The sequence below is a fragment of the Erpetoichthys calabaricus genome, chromosome 2, assembly GCF_900747795.2.
Source record: "Erpetoichthys calabaricus chromosome 2, fErpCal1.3, whole genome shotgun sequence".
In the NCBI taxonomy this organism is placed as follows: Eukaryota; Metazoa; Chordata; class Cladistia; order Polypteriformes; family Polypteridae; genus Erpetoichthys; species Erpetoichthys calabaricus.
Window position 1 is genome coordinate 264498560 of NC_041395.2, and position 24861 is coordinate 264523420.

A 24861-nucleotide genomic window follows, 5' to 3' on the forward strand; every position below is an offset into this window, starting at 1 on the left:
CATTATCCATAATACAAAATGAGCAATTATGACATCTATAGAACAAATTTATTTGCCAAAATGATGTTTTAATGTATAACTTTCATATTCACTTAGGACAGTAGTTAATCAATGGGAGCAACTGATCTAAAAACTGATCTATTTTGTACCTGCTACACTGAATCATCTGCAGGCCATTTTCAAACACAACATCCACACCATATTCTTTGTTCACAAGCTTTAAGATGAACTTGATAATTGCAAAAATCAGTTAAATCTAGGTACAGTATACTTATGTCGAATGAGCAAGGTGAGATTGGCAAAGATCAGGAGAAGAAACATTATAACAATCCCTCCAAGCACATACTAAGAAGTAATAAGTTTAGTGACAGCTTCTCTGCTTCTAATTTTGAAGGGAGATGAACATTATTTCATATAGTGCCATGGACTTCTGAAAGCACCATTGCACAGGCTGAGATTAAAAAAAAACCTGGCTAAAAAAAAAAATCACCAATCATTTTTCATTTGTTTAATGCAACAATAAAAATAGATTAGTGAAAACTTAATTAAAACCTAAGGAAAATTTAATCACAGGCAGCTTTAAATGTAGCATCCTGTATGAATCCCTTATTAGACACACCTACTGTTGACTTAAACTAGCCAGTACTAAGTAATATTTCAGACTGTTTCAGAAAATGAAAGCAGTCAGGTTGCTACTTAACCTAACATTTTATGATGCCAAATTTCACAGCATAGTCTAACTCTGTCTTAAATCAATAAGGAAACAACACAATTCAGAACAAGAAACAATTTTGCGTTATTTATTTTCTTATTCATATGATGCCACAGCATTTTTACCAGAATGTAAACTATACCTAAAAGAGAAACCTAGCATGTTTGGAGAGTGAAAAACAGAACAATCTTTATACTGAGATTTGCTGCTGCATTGCAATAGGATGACCAGGGATCATGTCCTGGTTGCTCTAGGTGTGGAGTTTGTTCATATAGGTTTCCTCTAAGTGCTCTGGTTTCTTCCCATAGTCCAAAGACCGGCAGGTTAGGTGAATTGGTATTGCTAAACTAGCCCTAGGGTGTGTGTGTTTGCCCAGCAATGGGCTGGCACTCTGCCTGGGAACTGTTCCTGCCTTGCACCTGATGATTGCTAGGATAGGTTCCAGCTGCCCTGCGATCCTAAGTGATATAGGAAGATAGATGGATGGATTAATGTTGGTATACTGAATGTAAGATCATTCTATTGATTTATCACTAGCACAATGGTGCTACTTTCCAGTTATAAGTAGGGTTGATAAAATTAGGAGAATCTGTCACATCAGTGAAAGGGATTATTAGTTCTAGGTACCCAGACCAAGAAATTGAGTATGGTGCTATACATTAGGATTGTGTTGCTCTTGCTTTAGCTTTTCTTTATTTTTGCAGATTTTCCCTGCTCCTTTTGTTTTGTGCTTTTGCCTGGTTACAATATAATTTTTTTTACTTTTAAATCATGGTTAGAATCGAATTAATGGTTTTAAGAATTAAGAATTTTAGACTAGTATTTTTGGCTTAGGTACCTTTTGCTGCTAGTTTACAGTTACATTTTTGTTTTTTTCTGTTTCATTTTTAGCTTTAGGTTGCTGATTTTATTTGATTCAATTTATGTCATGTCATGTCATTTTCTAACCCACTTAGCCCTGAACAGGGTCGCAGGGAGTTGATAGTTTAATTTAACCATTTAATACACTTATTTAATTAAGTTCTAATTTTAGGACTTTTTTTATCATCTCTTTATCATCTTTGGAAGTAATCAAAACAGTGTGCACTAGACAAGGAATGATTTTCCTAAAGAGAAGTAATGGGTGAGCTAAAATGGACAGACATTCCTATTAAGTACAAGCTGGCTAGAATGGGAATCTCAGAATGTGGTACAAATGGTCGGTTTCTTGGGCAATACCTATGAGAAAAGGGAAGAACATAGCTGAAATTCAACAAATAGGAATAATGTCTTAGTAAAGTGAGGAATAAGGTGTCTTTTTTCTAATTGTCACTGCTTGTTTATGGAACATTTGTTGTATATTCGCAGTCAAGTCACTAATATTGGTAGTGCCCTTCATTGATAAAAAAATAATTAGCACTACTTAAGTATTCTTAGTAACGTATCACACAAATCAAAGTTATTTGAAAGCCTACTTGGAACTAATAGGATAAGACAAGAAACGTAACAAAAGGTATTACAGGAGTTTTCATTGTTTTCAAACTGATTGGAGAGGGCTAATGTCTTACACAGGCTTAATATCTTGTTTCCAAACATACCATTCCCATTTACGCATATTAAATACTTTGGATAACTTCCGCACAGGAACTGACCATTTTAGATAGCATAGCAGGAAACTGTCAAGACCTGCTTTAATATAAGACTCATAAGCAAGTGACAGCTGTTGTCAAGGTCAGAGAATATATTAAACACTTACACCACTACAGTTAGAAGTACTGGAATAAAACATTTTAAATTAACATGCTGCGCCCTCCCACCATCCCCACTGAACAAGAAGACACAGATTCAGTTTTACTAGGATGACCATAATCTGGTTTTACAAAGAGTTTGGAGGGTAATCAACTCTGGACACATGCCTGCAAAGAAATTAATCCTTACAACTTTTCCTTATAAAAATAATTTAAACTTGGATTTATTCCATTTCTTACTTAAACCTTTTAAACAGTTATAGGATTGCTGCTTATCTTCGTTAATGACAAAAAAAAAAAGAAAAAATCATGCAAATATACTCTCACTGTAAATCTAGTTTTCTTTTCTATTAACAAAATAAATCTTAACATCTAAGGAAAAAATGAAGCCGGAAGTCTTCACTGGTTGCAAAAATAAGCTTAATAAAAAGTTTTATGAAAAATAAACTATTTTGAATTGTTATTTCTCATAAAACTCCTTTTTATCCACTAGGTTTTTCAGAGTGAATATGAGCTTCAAAGTTGCTAGAGCTTTAACAGATATTTGCTACTGGCACAGAACTGATGGCAGTTCCACAAACAGTACCTTCCCAACTTCCCACAGTTTGTATTCAGGTCAAAAACATGAATATTTACACTTTTCAAGTAGTTTGTGAAAAGGACCACAGGCTACTTCATTTCCATTGCTCCATCTCACAGATCACCTACTGTGAGACTCTACCTCTGTACAGCCCACCCAGCTTTGCTCTCCTCTTCTCACAAGTCAAAGTGTCCCAGTTCTCACATTATCCAAGGTAACAGCTACCTCTTTGAGGCGATCCATGTCAAAATCAAGACTGTCTGGGAACTTCTCTCCAACACTAATGAGTTTTTGTAAATTATATTGTTTTAGGAGCTCTCTCTTTCTCACCCCCTCCACCTACTGCCACCTCCTATCATTACAGGCAGAAAGGAGACCTTGGGCTACAACTAAGGTGAGGGGTGTTGCAACACTATGCAACAATGCTGAAACAAACAGCCAAACTGAACAAAAAAGTAAAAGAAACCCAGACATCTGTCATTGATAAAACAGATCTAAAGGTCACAGGTCATATGTTAGTAACCTTAAAATAGTTAGAGATACTCTGTTTAAAGTCAAAAGTAAATCTGAAGCCACAGAACAAGACAGCCTAATACCCATATTTGTATGGAAGTCCAAACTCACTAAGAACTGAAATCACCCATCTGTGACTTGTAGATCTGAACTCTAAAAAACTGAGGATCACACTCACCCATAATAACAATGGAAGCCATACAAAACTTACATGCATTGCCGAAGTTCTTTCAGGGCAACATAGAAAGAATAAGAAGTTAGCATGTGCATTAGTAGACATTTGCTGAATATACACATTACTATAACTGACAGCTTTGTATTTTAGGCAAAAGTTTAGTCTTGATTCAAGCTTTTTTTCCCTGATTTTTTTTGAGGAAATCATTTTTTATACAGTAGGCAGTTTTCGGGCGGCACGGTGGCGCAGTGGTAGCGCTGCTGCCTCGCAGTTAGGAGACCCGGGTTCGCTTCCCGGGTCCACCCTGCGTGGAGTTTGCATGTTCTCCCCATGTCTGCGTGGGTTTCCTCCGGGCGCTCCGGTTTCCTCCCACAGTCCAAAGACATGCAGGTTAGGTGGATTGGTGATACTAAATTGGCCCTAGTGTGTGTTTGTGTGTGTCCTGCGGTGGGTTGGCACCCTGCCCGGGATTGGTTCCCTGCCTTGTGCCCTGTGTTGGCTGGGATTGGCTCCAGCAGACCCCCCGTGACCCTGTGTTCGGATTCAGCGGGTTGGAAAATGGATGGATGGCTGGATAGACAGTTTTCTGCTGTGAGTTAGTAGCTGTTTTCTCACTGTTGAACATGCCAGACATGGGCTTGAAAAAAGCAAGTAAACAAGGGGGTTGTGTGTGTGTATATATATATATCCATCCATCCATCCATTTTCCAACCCGCTGAATCCGAACACAGGGTCACGGGGGTCTGCTATATATATATATAACTATACAAATTCAAATAGTAGGTTAATAACACATGAAGCAGTAATGGTAAAATTGAGGGAAATTAAATTAATAAAAAACTAATACACTTTACTGTTTACAAAGCCAAAGCCAGGTCAGGATTATGCAGGTAAATATCACTCTGTCTGAAACACTTCTAATAAATAACTGCCACAAAGACTGCCCACATTGTTAAATCTCATTAAAACCTCAAAAAGCTAATCTTATTCTTAATGAAACTAAGAAACACCACTGGTGGTCTTTTCTGCCCAGGTACTGGTTAAGTTTCTTTTGTAATACCATTTTGAAATATCTATCTATCTATCTATCTATCTATCTATCTATCTATCTATCTATCTATCTATCTATCTATCTATCTATCTATCTATCTATCTATCTATCTTTACACGTTGATTGATTGATTGGCTGTATTATTTGCCCTGAGAGTCTGATCCTTGTTTTTTATGTTTCTGCTGCTGTATGCATGTGAATTTCCTGCTAGGATTAATAAAGTTTATCTAATGTAATCTAATCTAATCTAAATCCAAGTACAAAGTAAAACACAAATGGCTTTCACAAGAGCAATAGTCAAAATAATCTAATCTAAAATTGTAAAGCATTACAGAATTCAATTTTTTATTTGTTATGGGAGATTTATTACCCACAATGTGACTTTCAATATACAGTATGAGTTTCCTAAGCAATATAGTAAAATTGAATGGGTCAGAGGCAGGCCTCACATTATAGACAAGAGCAGGGCAGACATGAGAGCTAAACAGCTTACAAAGCATACAAAAACAATATCTGAAAAACAAACATAATAAAAGTACAATAAAATATCATATATATGATATGACATGACTGACAGTGTATCAAAACACCAAAAAATATCAAATAGAAATACACAATGAAAGCATAGTAGATTGATAGAAAAGCTGTTAAGCAGTAAGGGGTTGGTAGTTAATGAAGGCACAGTTACTAAATGAAATAAACACAGGTTTCCATCCATCCATTTTCCAACCCGCTGAATCCGAACACAGGGTCACGGGGGTCTGCTGGAGCCAATCCCAGCCAACACAGGGCACAAGGCAGGGAACCAATCCTGGGCAGGGTGCCAACCCACCGCAGGACACACACAAACACACACCAAGCACACACTAGGGCCAATTTAGAATCGCCAATCCACCTAACCTGCATGTCTTTGGACTGTGGGAGGAAACCGGAGCGCCCGGAGGAAACCCACGCAGACACGGGGAGAACATGCAAACTTAAACACAGGTTTAATTTATGAATTTAAAATAAATACATTTTGTTTCTAATGTATTCTTACCATTCAAAGAGTTATCAGGTTTCACAGGTTTGGCTGTTTGAACACACACTCACCTAAGTTACATTTTAAGGAATGGGCAATAATTCATATATTTATTTATAGACTTGTATTGTTACTGCACAATTATGTAGTAAAGACTAGACTAGATTTTTACTGTCATCTAGGGCACTTAAGTGTTCTCACCTTTGAGCAGTTATATGAAGCTGCAGAAATCAATGGGTAAAATGTAGGTTTTACAGTCTGTCTATTGAATTGCTGTAAAGAGCAGTGCTTCTGGCCAACCTAGTCAAAGCTTTTCACACAGCTGATGGCCAGGTTTAGGCTTTTTCAACACTGCCACAGTTCTGCTACCCTCTTTTGATTCTAGGTTGCACTGTTCTTTTCACATCCACACCTATCATGAGTGTCCTGACTGCACCAAAGATACAAACATTAGAGCACATTTGTGCATCAAAACCAGTTCAACTTTTTTATTTTTTTATCTATTAAATTAGTCCGGAACTGCCAGTACTAGTTAGAAGCTGTACAGTGGGTTTCCATATAAGGCAGGGTTTGAGAGGCACACACAATTCCATGCACAACATGATTGAAAATGTCAACCATATAGTGCATGAACAAATACCTAATAAATAATTTGAACTTTAACAATACAAGTAAATAGTTTCATGCATAACTGATGATATTAGATAAAAATAAATAATGGTACCATATGATTTAAACATCAAATAAATAAGAAATTACTAGTTTCAGTGTGTTTAGAAACTTGTAACTTAACTTCTTAAAGCACCTGTAATTAAATTTCTCTGTCATGATTTGCTTTTAGATTTACCTTAATAGCTAGGTACAATGCATTTATAGGAGGCAGACTTGGATAGGTTAAATGCACATCATGATGTGGTGCTGTGATGGCTTGCCATCAGCGATGGATGCAGTTCATTAGATATATAAAATGATCAAGCTGTCAATAATTATTTTTATACACCGCATACTTTTACACATAATATTACATGACCAATACTGTCTCCTTAATGATACTGTAAAAATGGTCTGCAGCTAGTAGAAGGTGTGAAATTTTTTTCTTGTTGATTTTATTAACATTTACAGTATCAAGAAATGCTCCTAAAAATTAGCTAAGCAAAATTGGTCACATATAAGCTCAAATTATCAGTTTCAATTCCCAAATGGATCACCGAAGTACTGTAGTGATCTGCAAGTAATTTCCTGTTCACCGCCCCTCACATAACATTTTAAATTTTCTGTTTACTCCAAAACAAAATGACTGTTGCAGCTGAAAATGTTCATATCACATTTTGGACTGTGTACAGCTTTATAGAATTGTTTTCAGACTTATAACTAAGAAAACACTTCTCTACAGGATAACATAATCCAATAACATTAAACTGAAAAGCAAAAAGACTTCATATTTCTATAAACAGTGTATTTGGTCATTGACAAGGTCACTATCACTGCTTACAGTATTCTTGATATAAATATGTACATAAAATACAAGTGTTACATTGCAAAATGCCAACCTGAGCATCACAAATAAATTCAAAGGTATAATATATCATCTTTGATCTGTCGCTGTTAACTGAATTTTCAGATTCAGCAGGAACACAGAAGTCACTCGAGTTTCTTGGCACATTCTTGACTTTGAAACGCTAAGTATCTTTGATCACTACAGTCTTAGAAACTGGCATTCAATGCGCTTATGACAATTTAATATTACACAGAAATGTTTTGGAAATTCTTACATTTTATACGGGTAAATGTTAAATAATTTTGATCATTTTCTACAAATTCATCATGGCTCTAGCGTTCCTGAACTACAAATATAATTTAATACTGTTGACTAGGTTAGTCTTTCCTGTGGTTATCATGATTCAATAATCCACCTTATTTATATTCCATTGAAAATGATGTTCCTTTGATGGGTACAGTCTTTTGTTGTTTGCCCTTATTACATGCACATTTCATTTTCTGTAATATTGAAATTATTTTCATTTCACTAGTGTGACCAGGTTGTCTTCTTTTTGTGGTATTTATTAATTGATTCAAAGGATGGCATATATGCTACTTTTTTATAATTCTGATTACTGTAGACTTTAACTATTGAAATATTGCTCATTTTTAAGTGCTTTGTGATCATAAACAAAGTGAAAGATCTAGTATATATACAGTATATAGATAGACAAATAATTGATAATTGAGCCTAGTTTTTTCCAGTTTCCTTTGGTATCTTATTAATTCAGACTTTAAATTGCTCTAGATATTGTGTTTGATATAACAATTTTTTTTTGTTTTTCTGGTCATGTTTCAGCCAAGATGTGTCTTCTGCCTTATATTTATTTTTCTTTCATATATCTTCTTTGCTCATTGTTATGCATTTCTTTTGTGTATTTAATGTATATATGTATTTTTTGTTTTGTTTTCATTGTTTAGTGTTGTCATGATTTTGTATGTACTTAAGCGTGTTCTTCTGTATTCTTTGTATTTTGTGGACAAACCACCAAGGAGCGGGATCACCTTTGCATCACTGCTAACTGACCACCCCCAGCTATTAAGGGCTGGAGGGGAAGCAATTATATAGAGTCACCACAATCTATGTGATGCTGAATTATTTGAGCTATAAACACACAGATATACTATCTCTTCCGTTGTTCAACTTTCTCCTGTCTGCACAATGGCTGCTAATGCTCCATCTAGTCCATTATTAATTACTTTTTCAACTGAGTTGTCCCTCCTGGTGCCTGCTTTTGCTAGTATTATCAACCCATCATCTCCTATTGTTGACACATTTTTTTTTCAATCCACCAAAAAACTACCCTGTTTTCAGGTTCCAGGTACAATTTTGCCTGGTATCACTCATTCCTACTATACATAACCTTACAGTCTGGGCCTATAGTTTTGATTTTGATTAACCACCTCTTGTATGAGCATTGTGTCTCTGTTACTTTGCCTAGGCCTATTGCTTTGCTGCCTGAGTGCCCTAAGTTGCTTGAACACACATAATTGCCCCTTTTATCAATGGACCCTAAGACTCTAAAGGTGAGTACACGAAATACTCTTTTCACCTTTCAGTCTATGCTTTTAAGACAATCTCTCTCCATCAGGTGGTCTTTGATTAGTGGTCCATTCCAGGAGGTGTTTGTCTCGTTTTGACACTTTTGCCAGGAGGAGTCCTGCTTACTGCCCTGACAGGCCAAAGTTTTCTCGCCTCGTCACATCAGACTAAAAATTAACTTTTCTGTTGTAACTGAGTTATGTTTATGTTTATGTTGGAGTTTTGATTGATGGGATTAATTTGCAATTTTATGTGGCAAATTAATATATTCCATGATTGTGAGGAAATAACTAATAAAAATACTAAACTTGTCCTTTAATAAAGGAATACATGAATAGTTATTATATACATAAAAGAAAAATACCCAAAATGTTATGATTTTTTATTAAATCTTGAATTACTGAAGTAGGATTACATATTAGTTTCATATTTAGATACTGTCTAGTTTCAAATCATTTTCCAACCAAATTAAATATTGACCTTCTAATTCAAAAATTACTTAAGGTGCACAAGTATATACAGGGTCGGCACGGTGGCACAGTGGGTAGCGCTGCTGCCTCGCAGTTGGGAGATCTGGGGACCTGGGTTCGCTTCCCGGGTCCTCCCTGCGTGGAGTTTGCATGTTCTCCCCGTGTCTGCGTGGGTTTCCTCCGGGCGCTCCGGTTTCCTCCCACAGTCCAAAGACATGCTGGTTAGGTGGATTGGCGATTCTAAATTGGCCCTAGTGTGTGCTTGGTGTTTGGGTGTGTTTGTGTGCGTCCTGCGGTGGGTTGGCACCCTGCCCAGGATTGGTTCCTGCCTTGTGCCCTGTGTTGGCTGGGATTGGCTCCAGCAGACCCCTGTGTTCGGATTCAGCGGGTTGGAAAATGGATGGATGGATGGAAGTATATACAGTATATCTATAAATGTATGTATGAATATTTCTACTCAAGCTTTACTTGCAGTGTTAGACTGAAATAGGCACCCTTTCTTATTGGTCTTTAATATTCAACTGCATTCTGTGTAGAAAAGGGAATATTAACTGTTAAACAATCAGGATGAAATGACATATTTTTCTCTTCACTCTATGATTCAGACCACCAGAAACTGTGTTTGTCTTCACTGTGATACAACTTAGTACATAGTCTATGCTTTGTAAACACTCAATTTAGAAGAATACTGTACAATTCTGATTTTTTTAACTGTCTTTAACAAAGCAACAAGCAACAATGACATACTTTTAACTCCAGCCCAATTTATTACTGAATAATTTAGTCCTATAATATTATTATTTTCATTTCTTCAGACATGACTATCCCTTCACTGACCGAATGAAAAATACTTGCTCCTATTTATTTTATTATCTAATAGCTTTAATACCCCATATTAAGTCCTAGAGCTGAAATAAACTTCATTTGACTGGCAGCAATGGATTACCTAGTGTGTTTAGGTAAATAAGTTAGTATGTAGTGTGCCCAGCAAATAAAAAAAAAAAGGTATGGTTGGTTCCTGCTTTTTACCCACTTTGTGATAAAAATCTGAGGGTTTCATGAAGTTGATAAATGGACAACTCCAATACCTTCAACAAGTTAATATAATCAGTCAGCATTATGTTACTATCTTTATTATTTTTAGCAAAACATGATTAACAGCCAAACCATATGCTTTGTGTTAAGCAGTAGAAATTTAGTAGCAGTGAAAACTTGAAAAGGAAGCTTATACTTTGTTCACTAAAAGTCACATTAGATTTAATGAAACTAAAGTTTAAAAGTAAATTCCCCTGTATATTTTACTAGTAACTGGTAACATATCATTTAGTTCAGTATGCCAGCCATGGTATTTCTGATATTAGCAAACAGAAAATAAATCTGGCATTTTGATAGAAAATGTGAAATGCACTTTTTTCTTAGCTCTGCTATATAGCAACTCTTTTATTTGTGGTCTGAATCAACGACAGATTATGCTTTTAGCACAAATGGCATAAATCAAATCAAAACCTTGACTACTTGGAACACAAACATTTTCTGTATAAATAGACATGTCTTGCCTACCTGCAAATGTGGACTTACATGTAAAGAAGAAGTAAATAGTTCTAGTCGTTGAATTTATGTTTAATTCCACTCTTCAATACAGTCCTCTCAAGAGGATAATGCATATTATTTCTGCATCTTGACTTACCGGATGCCAGCCATCATTCTATGAAAAAGACTAATTAAATTGTGTCTTGGGAATATAAATTAAGAAAATAAAAAAACTGGCATCCAAACGGAAAAGAAAGATACTAAATATATCCAATGAGGCAATATAAAATCAAGCAAGAAATAGATTCAAACATAAAGTACCAAATATCACATTTTTTTTGTATGATTTCCACAATTATGAATTAAAATTTTAGGAAATGCAATGTATGACTCAAACAAAATTAATTTTCCCCCAGTAGAAATTAAGGCAAAATGATAAAGATTTGCAACATAATCATCATTTTTACTAATAAATTGTACTGTCTTTATTTTTATAACTTACCTTTGAGCACTAGTCTGCCAGTTGAACCTCCAATTATGTTTAGTAGTCCACTTCTTGCTCCAAGAGATGTGGTTGCCTCTAGCAGTGCACCATGCATAAAACAAGACAGAGATGTTCTGTGGAGTGTCACACGGTAGTTATATGAAGCATCATGGATACGTGACTTTATATGGCAGATGTTGTCACCTCTTCTATAAGCTGCCCCTGAGACAAAGAATTTTCTGGAAGGATGCAGCAGGTTGTTAAGGGTCCTTTCTCCCTCTTTATGTCTCAAAGCATTGTGGATCTGTGAATAAAGCCATAACCCAGTGTGTTAAAAGCTAAATTGATTAGTGCAGTAAATTGGACTTGCTGAAAAGTGTAAAAGGAGATTTACAAATTGAATGGTGACATAAAACACTGAAGAGCTCAGCAGTACTAGTAATAGTTTCTGTTGTCAGATAGGATAAAAATGTAAGCTTCGTCACAGCAGGTTTTTAAAAAAATTCTAAAATGTCCATCTTCTATCAAAGGCACAAGAAATAATTTGCACTGACCCAGCACCATTGTCAGACAGCAAACACAGAAAAATACAATTTGTGTCCATCTTTAATTCACACTAAAGCTTACTTTATATAAATAATATGGTGTATACATATCAAATTAAGCTATCTGAAGCACATAAAATAATGTAATGATTTAATCCCAGCAATATTTAGCCGAACTAATTCACTTGTTTTGGGTGTTATAATTATAAGAGCACATATTTTAATTTTGTTTAAGTGTTGCACACACGCACTACTCCATACTATTTTTAGTAGTTCTTCAGTTATGCCTAGCATTTTGGAAACTATGACTGCAAATAATTAACAAAATTAAGAACCTACAGTGATTCCATCATATGTCACCAAAGGAAGTGAAATACACAGACATAAGGGTTTGTATCATGGTACTTCATTCTAAAGGTACAAGACTAGAGGTATTATATGCAAATAGAATACAGTATATAAGGTGATAGAGACCCAAAAGATACAAGCGTATGAATTAAAATAGAATTCTCATGGATCTGTACTTATATGTAAGTGACTAAGCTAATAGAGGTGCTTTTCAGGGGAGAGTCATATTTAATTTGCACAGGCTTCTCTGAAAGCTGTTACATAAAAACAAGAGCAAAAAACTTCTGATTTCTTTTTAACTTTTGCCACTACAAAGTTTTAGCAATTTATTTACTTCTTCAGACGGCACTTTGCTGAAATGTGTCTAAGATATGCAATCTAAAGATGTTCTATTATCTACAGTCTTAAGTAGTGCTGGGCAGTATACCGGTTCATACCAAAAAGCGTTTTTTTATTTTTGTTATGATATGGATTTTTCTTATACCGCAACACCGGTTTAAACAGCCTAAACAACGTATGGAACGTGGCACAGCGAGAAACTGTTTAAGGAGGGACCTTTTTTCACTGCTGCACCGCTAAACACGCATACAATGGAGTACATGCATTAGTGGAGGTATTGAATGGTGAAAATGGACAGAGAACATTCTGAAACTGAAGCTGTAGCAGACAATAAAGTTGAACATGATGACACAGAAGAACTTTTGCCGAAAAAAGGAGCCGTGTCTGTTGTCTGGAGATACTTTGGTTTTTAAAAGGTCAGATGTGGACCATTATGTTCAAATGTGTGAATACTGTTTCTATACTACTGGATAATACTACAAGCCAAGTTGTACTTGTTTTATTTTTTTTTCAATACTGTGTAATGCACCTGGGTACTGTGTAATAGTGTGACGACATGTTGACTTTATTCTCGACATTTCTACTTTATTCTCGCCGTTTATGATGAGATTAAAGTTGACATGTTGACTTTATTCTCGTAATTTGTCATTAAAGTAGAACACCATAAACTAAACTTCATCTTAAAATGAATATTTAATTTACTAGATTTTCTCAAACCCTGTCATAAGTTATGTAGCACATTAAATGCTTTGTGTTAAGTGTTCCCGGAGTCATGTTAATCGATACGTGCTTCTTAAACTGACTTCCTCTTGCTCTAAGAGGAGGCGCAGGCAGCGATCACCACACGGAATACATTAATTTCATTGACACATGAAAACATTGATTGTAGGATGAAGTTTATTTTACGACATTCTACTTTAATGACAAAATAAACTATGAGAATAAAGTGGAAATGTCGACTTTAATCTCGACATAATCAGCGAAAATAAAGTGGAAATGTCGAGAATAAATTCAACATGTCAACTTTATTCTCGACATACAGTTGTTTTTTTTTCACTGTGTCCGTATTTTTTTTATTCACCGTGGCCCTAATACACTTCCGTAGGGCTATACCACAAATTGCATTATAAATGCAAGTTGCAGTTTTATTTTTTATGTATGTAGCTAAGCTTGAAGCAAAGTCCATATTAATGCAATTTGCCTTAATGATGGTTCAGTTGGTAAAGATGTCATCACCAAGTTGCACTTATTTTATTTTATTTTATTTTTATTTGGTGAATACTGTGTAATGCACCTGGGCTTGAAGTAATAGTATTATTACTGGAAGTTGCACTATTATTTATTTTATTGTTATTATTTATTAGTTTAAATATTATGCAGTTTAATGATGGTAAAGTTGTTTAAAAAGTCACTTTAACGTGTCAGTGGACAGAGATTGTTAACATTAACAGAAAGTGTAGTTGGTTAACAAAAAATATTTACTATTTATTCCTTTTCTAAGACATGCAATACAACTTTTGGCAAGCACCTCTGGATATTTTACTAAGACTAAATGCCTCATTGGATGGTTGAAAATATGTTGTCAAAATTTTAGTTTAAGTTGTTTGCAAAATTTGTTCAATAAAAAGGCTCTATATTTTGACTGCAACTGTCATGCAATGTGATTCCTTCTCTTCATTAGTACCACCCCTTTGAAAACTATCACTTTATGGGGCCATACAAACCTGTATTAATACTTGTGTGCACATTAAATTATTTTTTTGTACAATGTACAATTCTCATGACATTGGAATAGGTTATTCTTAGCCAGTCTACTGCAGTAATTGCAGTGGAAAATATGGTTAACATCCACTCATGCATGGGGAAAAAAATACAGTTGAATACAGTGAAACCGGTATAATTTTGAAAAATACAGTGATATAGAATTTTGGCCATACCGCCCAGCACTAGCCCTAAGTAATCATATGCAAAAAGATATCAAAGTCACAGTTTTACTCTAGGACACATTAAGAAAATCTATCTAGTTTCAACAAAATAGGTTCTAACTGTTCTTCAAAAAAGCAAACGAAAACAGAAATTCTAAAAGCTACATTATTATTTCAGAAATAAAGCTGAGCGGGGTATTTTATTTGGATGAAAGTATCTGCTAAAAGAATAAATGTAAATGTATTTCAACAACAAATGGTGTGCTATATGACAAAAACCTGTGCCACTATGGATTTTCTATCATTGTTTTCCTTGGTGAGGGCTGGTACTAGAAGGCCAAGTTTCCGACAGATCACACAGTCTCCTGTGATTTTTCATGCTAACAACCAAACATCCATAGTATGGCACATATTCACCTTTTTCTATTCTGATGTTTAAAACATTGCTGTACCATTAAGTAAAAGACAAAACAAAAACTAGAACTTATAAAGGACTGTCAGAAAGTCAAATTGAGACAGTGTGTCAGTCAGAAAGAAAAGAAAGGCACTTGAGATAAATGCAGCATGGCTTAAATACAATGCCAAAGCCAATCACTGAACTTGACAGCCAATCAGCTGCAACTATAGGCAGCTAGGAGGCCATTATTAGAGAAAGACACTGTGGATGAGTTAGCATTATAAGAAAGAAAGAAAGAAAGAAAGAAAGAAAGAAAGAAAGAAAGAAAGAAAGAAAGAAAGAAAGAAAGAAAGAAAGAAAGAAAGAAAGAAAGAAAGAAAGAAAGAAAGAAAGAAAGAGGCTCGGTTATACTGAAAGCTTTGAAAATTCAGTCTTGCAAATTCTCAAATGAATAAATAAGGTTATTCAAAATCATACCATGGTGTGAATTAGGGGAACTTGTTTTTGTTTTTATTTAGATCTTAATGTACCTGTAATCCGTGCTCCTGGTGCATCTAAGGATATATCTTATACACTCAATACAATATTGCTCAAACTCAAAAGTGTTCAGTTCATTGTAACATTTTGCTAAGAAAAATGCGATATGGACATTTTTAAGCAAGATTGGCAACCTTTCTAACTATTGCACATAAGAAAATGAAAAATACTTTTATAAGAATAGGATATTCTGCCTAAACATAACCTGGAACGTGCAAATCACCTTAACCAGTTCTCCACTATGTCCAATGCTCCAGTTGAAGAAATTATTTTGAAGTGACAGCCTCATCTACCCCACATGTTCCTATTACACTTTTAAGCTATTTATTAAAGTATGTTGCTTTTGATCTGTTTGCTTAAGTTGGTAAAAGTAAACTTCGACTCATGGCCACTAGAATGAATCTGGTAGCTCTTCTGTGTTCTTTACTTCTGTTATCTACATCCTCCTTGTACGTTGTAATATGGTAACCACAATTACTCATGATATACAAGATTTGGATTCACAAATTGGGTTATACAGCTTGAGGTTACCCTCTCTTGACTTGTATTCCATGCAGTAAAATATACTGTCATATCATGTATATCATGACACCTGATTACCCATTTTAATACCTCCATACACTCATCAATCAGTTAAATAATATTGTCAAACTAGCTTAAGGGTCATGGAATGCCAAAGATCATAACTGAGGATACTACACATCTGAGGCAGCAGTGTTAACCACTGCACCAATGTGCCACCGATCAATAAATTATTCAACAGCAATAGCCAATAGCAGGAGGGATCACCACAAGATGCTTTACAGGGCTAACAGTCATGACTTCTTCTTCTTATTTCAGCTGCTCCCGTTAGGGGTTGCCACAGCGGATCATCTTCTTCCACATCTTTCTGTCCTCTGCATCTTGTTCTCTTACACCCACCACCTGCATGTCCTCTCTCACCACATCCATAAACCTTCGCTTAGGCCTTCCTCTCTTCCCTGGCAGCTCTATTCATAGCATCCTTCTCCCAGTATACTCAGCATCTCTCCTCTGCACATGTCCAAACCAACGCAATCTAGCCTCTCTGACTTTGTCTACCAACCTTCCAACATAAGCTGACCCTCTAATGTACTTGTTCCTAATCCGTCTACTTCACACCCAGTGCAAATCTTACCATCTTTAACTCTGCTACCTCCAGCTCTGTCTCCTGCTTTCTGGTCAGTGTCACCGTCTCCAACCCATATAACATAGCTGGTCTCACTACCATCCTGTAGACCTTCCCTTTCACTCTTGCTGATATCCGTTTGTCACAAATCACTCCTGACATTCTTCTCCACCCATTCCACCCTGCCTGCACTCTCTTTTCCACCTCTCTTCCACCATCCCCATTACTCTGTACTGTTGATCCCAAGTATTTAAACTCATCCACCTTCTCCAACTCTACTCCTTGCATCCTCACCATTCCACTGACCTCCCTCTCATTTACACACATGTATTCTGTCTTGTTCCTACTGACCTTCATTCCTCTCCTCTCTAGAGGATATCTCCATCTCTCCAGGGTCTCCTCAACCTGCTCCCTACTATCGCTACCGATCACAATGTCATCAGCAAACATCGTAGTCCATGGGAACTCCTGTCTAATCTCGTCTGTCAACCTCTGCATCACCATTGCAAATAAGATAGGGCTCAGAGATGATCCCTGATGTAATCCCACCTCCACCTTGAATGCATCCATCACTCCTACCGCAGACCTCACCACGGTCACACTTCCCTCGTACATATCCTGGACAACTCTTACATACTTCTCTGCCACTCCCAACTTCCTCATACAAAACCTCAACTCCTCTCGAGGCACCCTGTCATATGCTTTCTCCAGGTCCACAAAGACGCAATGCAACTCCTTCTGGCCTTCTCTATACTTCTCCATCAATGCCCTCAGAGCAAACATCGCATCTGTGTAGGGGTGGGCGGTATGACCAAAATTCTATATCACGGTATTTTTCTAAATTATCCCGGTTTCACGGTATTTGACGGTATTTTTTTCCCATGCATGAGTGGATGTTAACCACATTTTCCACTGCAATTACTTAATACAGGTTTGCATTGCCCCATAAAGTGATAAGTTTTCAAGGAGGTGGCTCTAATGAAGAGAAGGTATCACATTGCATGACAGATGCAGTTAAAATATAGAACCTTTTTATTGAACAAATTTTGCAAAAAGTTAAACTATAATTTTGACAACATATTTTCAACCATCCAAAGAGGCATTTAGACTTAGTAAAATATCCAGAAGTGCTTGTCAAAAGTTGTATTGCACTGAACATGTCTTAGAAAAGGAATAAATAGTAAATATTTTTTTGTAAACCAACTACACTTTCTGTTAATGTTAACAATCTCTGTCCACTGACACGTTAAAGTGACTTTTTAAACAACTTTACCATCATTAAACTGCATAATATTTAAACTAATAAATAATAACAATAAAATAAATAATTGTATTATTACTGATAGTTGCACTATTACTTCAAGGCTTCAGGCCCAGGTGCATTACACAGTATTCACTAAATTAAAATAAAATAAAACAAGTGCAATCTTGGTGATGACATCTTTACCAACTGAACCATCATTTAGGCAAACTGCATTAATATGGACCTTGCTTCAAGCTAAGCTATATGCATAAATAATAAAACTACAACTTGCATTTATAATGCTACTAGCAAAATACCCGCGCTTCGCAGCGGAGAAGTAGTGTGTTAAAGAGGTTATGTAAACATATATATATACATAAACATATATACATATATATACATATCTACATATACACATATCTACATATACATATACAGTATATACATATACACATCCACATATACATATATATATATACATATACAAATTTACATATCTACATATATATATATATACATATAAATATAGACATACATACAGTGCATCCAGAAAGTATTCACAGCGCATCACTTTTTCCACATTTTGTTATGTTACAGTCTTATTCCAAAATGGATTAAATTCATTTTTTTCCTCAGAATTCTACACACAACACCCCATAATGACAACGTGAAAAAAGTTTACTTGAGAGTTTTGCAAATTTATTAAAAATAAAAAAATTGAGAAAGCACATGTACATAAGTATTCACAGCCTTTGCCATGAAACTCAAAATTGAGCTCAGGTGCATCCTGTTTCCCCTGATCATCCTTGAGATGTTTCTGCAGCTTAATTGGAGTCCACCTGTGGTAAATTCAGTTGACTGGACATGATTTGGAAAGGCACACACCTGTCTATATAAGGTCCCACAGTTGACAGTTCATATCAGAGCACAAACCAAGCATGAAGTCAAAGGAATTGTCTGTAGACCTCTGAGACAGGATTGTCTCGAGGCACAAATCTGGGGAAGGTTACAGAAAAATTTCTGCTTCTTTGAAGGTCCCAGTGAGCACAGTGGCCTCCATCATCCATAAGTGGAAGAAGTTCGAAACCACCAGGACTCTTCCTAGAGCTGGCTAGCCATCTAAACTGAGAGATCGGGGGAGAAGGGCCTTAGTCAGGGAGGTGACCAAGAACCCGATGGTCACTCTGTCATAGCTCCAGAGGTCCTCTGTGGAGAGAGTGGAACCTTCCAGAAGGACAACCATCTCTGCAGCAATCCACCAATCAGGCCTGTATGGTAGAGTGGCCAGACAGAAGCCACTCCTTAGTAAAAGGCACATGGCAGCCCACCTGGAGTTTGCCAAAAGGCACCTGAAGGACTCTCAGACCATGAGAAAGAAAATTCTCTGGTCTGATGAGACAAAGATTGAACTCTTTGGTGTGAATGGCAGGCATCACGTTTGGAGGAAACCAGGCACCGCTCATCACCAGGCCAATACCATCCCTACAGTGAAGCATGGTGGTGGCAGCATCATGCTGTGGGGATGTTTTTCAGCGGCAGGGACTGGGAGACTAGTCAGGATAAAGGGAAAGATGACTGCAGCAATGTACAGAGACATCCTGGATGAAAACCTGCTCCAGAGCGCTCTTGACCTCAGACTGGGGAGACGGTTCATCTTTCAGCAGGACAACGACCCTAAGCACACAGCCAAGATATCAAAGGAGTGGCTTCAGGACAACTCTGTGAATGTCCTTGAGTGGCCCAGACAGAGCCCAGACTTGAATCCAATTGAACATCTCTGGAGAGATCTTAAAATGGCTGTGCACCAATGCTTCCCATCCAACCTGATGGAGCTTGAGAGGTGCTGCAAAGAGGAATGGGCGAAACTGGCCAAGGATAGGTGTGCCAAGCTTGTGGCATCATATTCAAAAAGACTTGAGGCTGTAATTGCTGCCAAAGGTGCATCGACAAAGTATTGAGCAAAGGCTGTGAATACTTATGTACATGGGATTTCTCAGTTTTTTATTTTTAATAAATTTGCAAAAACCTCAAGTAAACTTTTTTCACGTTGTCATTATGGGGTGTTGTGTGTAGAATTCTGAGGAAAAAAATGAATTTAATCCATTTTGGAATAAGGCTGTAACATAACAAAATGTGGAAAAAGTGATGCGCTGTGAATACTTTCCGGATGCACTGTATATACATACATACATACATTCACATATATATATATATATATACTGTATATATACATATCTACTTATTGGCTCCTGTATTTAGGATATAGCGGGTTGGATAATGGATGGATGGACATCTGTATGCATAGCCCTATTTGCCCGTTTTCGTTTTTTTTCTTTCTTCAGTAATATTACAGCAAACCCGGAGCTTGTCAGTTCAAATCCTGGTACTGACACCACTGTGTGACCCTGAGGAAGTCACTTCACCTGCCTGTGCTGCAAAAAACAAAAGTAATGTAACAAATTGTACCTCAGATGTTGCAAGTTGCTGGAATAAAGGCATAAGTTAAATAGATAAATATGTATTATACAGATAGGAAGTATTAATTTATTTTCAGTCAAGTCATCTGTAGCAAACCTTTATAAATGAGGGTTTCTCCTTTTTAGATAGTGCAAACTGTTTCTTCTTCATTGAGGTTTTCTCTTGGAGAGCTTTTTTCATTTCATTGAAAATTAAAGCAGCAGCTGCCAAAATATGTAGCTTTCTTATTAATTTTTCAACATTGTGTAAAATAACTTTATAAAGTAACATAAAAGGTTTAAATACTGGTTATCCTTTTACACTAAAATATTACTAAAGAGATACAAAAAAAGTAAAATGCATATGTTCTTTTTCTTTAAGGAGATTTAATATTACTGAAGAAAGAAAAAAAAAACTAAAACAGCCAAATGGGGCTTTGCATACAAACTTAAAAGGTTTAAATAAAACAGAAATATACACTTTTATTTTTACTTGCTTAACTTGTGGAAGGTGTATCCTGTAGCAAAGCCCTAACTTTTTTTGTGAAAGCCCGTTTCAGTCAATAAGTCTTAAAAACAGGTGTAAAGATATTGACAATAAGCTACGCAAACCCACCAAGACATGGAATCGTTTAAATCAAGTATCATTACATCTTCCTTTCTTAAAGAGAAGTAAGGCAGTACTTATAAGCTACATATATATATATATATATATATATATAGACATACATACATATATATATATATCTATATCTATATATGTATATCTATATCTATATATACATAAATATATATATATATATACATAAATATTATATATATATATATATATATATATATATATATATATATATATATATATATAAAAATCTCCGCGAAGTACTGCTTTTAAATTTTTATTAAGAAGAAAAGCTTTTTAAATTGAGGGAAAATATCCCAATAGCAATTTGTTAAGGATCTGTTTTTTTGTGAAGCAGCCTTAACACAGCTTTTCCGCTGTTTTATAAACGAACGCCATATAAGGTCTTCCTTTTTCCTTGCTTCGCCAAGGAAGGAGCCTTTTTATTAAATCCAAGGGTTCTTCACTTTTTTTTTTTTTTGTTTGTTTATTACAATTGTTATAGTTCTGTTTGTATACGACGTTGTCAGTTCAGCACTCAGGTTGTAATATGACCAAGATGTGCAAGCTTACTGTTAAGAATGCAACGTATAGTTGTACAGGAGAAAAGCAATTCTGCCTCAAATCAATGGCAACCTTTTGTAGGTCTATGAACTTAATTTAAAGTTTAGGTTTACACGGTGCTTTCTTTCTGAAGTACCTGCACTCATGAATATGTCTGTAAGCGTCAGTCGCTCAAATCCCCGCGCTTCGCACCGGCGAAGTACTGCTTTTAAATTTTTATTAAGAAGAAAAGAAAACCTTTTAAAATTGAGGGAAAATATACCAATAACAGTTTGTTAAGGATCTGTTTTTTTGTGAAGCTGCCTTCACTCGAGTGATCACTTCGAGCTGACTTGCTGGCTAACCATAAGCGTTACCTGGTAGGTAACCACCCATACAATCAGATTGTGAATCAGACTACGAATGCCGTGAATGTAATTACCCCGATCTACATGCTGTCAAATAAACGAACCACACGCCGTGGCACAATTTTAGGGGCTTCGCCTCTAGCGCTGACGTCCGAGGTTCGATTCCCGTAAGGGAGTGAAGTGAGTGGGTGGTTACCTACCAGGTAACGCTTATGGTTGGCCAGCAAGTCAGGTAACATCAGCCACGGTGCCTTCAGTTGTGAGAAGCAGATCATAGAATGGATGAAAATAGTTTACTGTCAAATAATGCAAAGAGTACACGACACGTCTTTCCCCCTTATTCTTGGCTCATCAGGCGTACACACTCACTGCACTCGCTTACGGTAATCGAACCTCGGACGTCAGCGCTAGAGGGGCTTCGCAGCGGTGAAGTATTGCTTTTAAATTTTAATTAAGAAGAAAAGAAAACCTTTTTAAATTAAGTCTTAAAAAGAGGTGTAAAGATATTGACAATAAGCTACGCAAACCCACCAAGACATGCAATCGTTTAAAACAAGGCGCGAGTCGAAAAACACCATCCCATAATATTAGTTAACGATTAACATATTTCTATATGTATTGTAAGCATACAATACAACTGATAATATGTTGCGCTTATTTATCTGGTGTACTGACATTTTTGCGCGTTTAACGGCTGAAATCTAACGTGGTTTGTGCCCTTCAAAATGAAAACAGTTTGCATTTACCTTTTTAATAAAAGGCGAGCTTTTAAGCCTGAGAAATCACCCCGTAAATGCACACGTTTAATTGCACATGTGTTAATATGTATGCTTACACAGTATTAAAAGACACTCAACAATTACACAGTATTAAAAGACAGTCAACAATTAATGTCATTTACCTTCGTTCCCGCGTTTGACTTGTGCTGTAAATCTCTTCCTCGTTTTCAGTTCACGTGATTACGTAGGAGGCTAATACGTGATGACGCAATACGTGACTCTGCCTCCTCCATTAGAGTATATGGACAAAAAACAGGTTCCAGTTATGACCATTACGTGTAGAATTTCGAAATGAAACCTGCCTAACTTTTGTAAGTAAGCTGTAAGGAATGAGCCTGCCAAATTTCAGCCTTCTACCTACACGGGAAGTTGGAGAATTAGTGATGAGTGAGTCAGTCAAACAGGTTCCAGTTATGACCATTACGCGTAGAATTTCGAAATGAAACCTGCCTAACTTTTGTAAGTAAGCTGTAAGGAATGAGCCTGCCAAATTTCAGCCTTCTACCTACACGGGAAGTTGGAGAATTAGTGATGAGTGAGTCAGTCAGTCAGTCAGTCAGTCAGTCAGTCAGTCAGTGAGGGCTTTGCCTTTTATTAGTATAGATTTGTGGTATAGCCCTACGGAATCGTATTAGGGCCACGGTGAAGAAAAAAAAAATACGGACACAGGAAAGAAAAAAAAAACTATATGTCGAGAATAAAGTCGACATTTCCACTTTATTCTCGCCGTTTATGTCAAGATTAAAGTCGACATTTACACTTTATTCTTATAGTTTACTTTATAATTAAAGTAGAATGTCGTGAACTAAATTTCATCCTAAAATCATTGTTTAATTTACTAGATTTTCTCAAACCCCGTCATAAATTATGTAGCACATTAAATGCTTTGTGTTAAGTGTTCCCCGACCCAGTTGTTAATCACTACGCTTCTTAAACTGACTTCATCCACACTAAGAGGAGACAGCGATATCCACACAGAATACATTCACTGTATGATAGTCCTGCTCTCTGAAAATTTAGAATGCTAAGATAAATACTTGATATAATTTTCATGGTGAAACGCATTAAAGCAGTTATTAAACATGCACAGCAGTGAGGCGGTAGTACTACTCCCTCGCAGTAAGGGGTCCCCAGGTGTATGTTCAGTGTAGAGAACTTTATGGCAGGTGTGACGAGGCTCCAAAAAACAGGATGTATGAATGGGTATCGCACATGTTTAACTTAATTATTGTGTAAATGTTGGGGTTGTGATCTGGTGGTCGGAGACATGAACACAGAATTCAATGGATGTTCTTCTGAGCGGGCTTTCTTTATTGCACGCGTGCTGTCTCTATCTGACGTACCAAAACCCCAATTCATATCCTTCCTTTTTCTTTCTCCACATAACCAATCGCCACATGATAAATGTCTTTGTGAAATTAAAACTAGTTATAAACTTAGCCCACGGAGTGTTCAGAACTTTAAAAATATCTTCGTTATACATGTCTAATTATGCCATCCATTCAGGGTTGTGCCCATCCCTGAACGAGTCGCCAGCACATCGCAGGATGAATACGAGCAAAACATACACTAGCAGGGTCAATATAGCATAACAAAACCCCACTTCCTACATAATTTTGAAAGGAAACTGAAGCACACCGAGTAAACCCACCAGAAAAACATGCAAATGCAATGTAGGGTACACCCGATACAAACTTGCTGCGAGGCAGCAGTGCAACCTCCACGCCGCTGTGCCCCCACATGATTAATACATGCTTTAATGCATTTCACCATGAAAATTATATCAAGTATTTATCATAGCATTCTAAATGTTCAGAGAGTAGGAATATCATGAAATGAATGTATTATGTGCGGCGATCACTGCCGGTGCCTCCTCTTAGTGCAGAGGAAGCCAGTTTAAGAAGCTTGGGGAACACTTAACACAAAGCATTTAATGTGCTATATAACTTATGACGGGGTTTGAGAAAATCTAGTAAATTAAATATTCATTTTACGATGAAGTTTAGTTTACGATGTTCTACTTTAATGACAAAGTACGAGAATAAAGTCAACATGTCGACTTTAATCTCATCATAAGCGTCGAGATTAAAGTGGAAATGTAGAGAATAAAGTCAACATGTCGTCACACTATTACACAGTACCCAGGTACATTACACTGTAAGCTATTGAAAACAAATAAAACAAGTACAACTTGGCTTGCAGTATTATCCAGTAGTATAGAAACAGTATTTACACATTTGAACATAATGGTCCACATCTGACCTTTTAAA

At 36.3% G+C, this 24861-nt stretch overlaps 1 protein-coding gene across 1 annotated transcript in view; it reads right to left on the reverse strand.

Annotated features, from left to right (window-relative positions):
- The window catches only part of plce1 (phospholipase C, epsilon 1), a 310336-nt gene that overhangs the window by 124163 nt on the left and 161312 nt on the right, over window positions 1-24861 (reverse strand). The window contains 1 exon segment of the mRNA XM_051923099.1: window positions 11364-11649. Within this exon segment, the coding sequence (XP_051779059.1) occupies window positions 11364-11649 (286 nt within the window).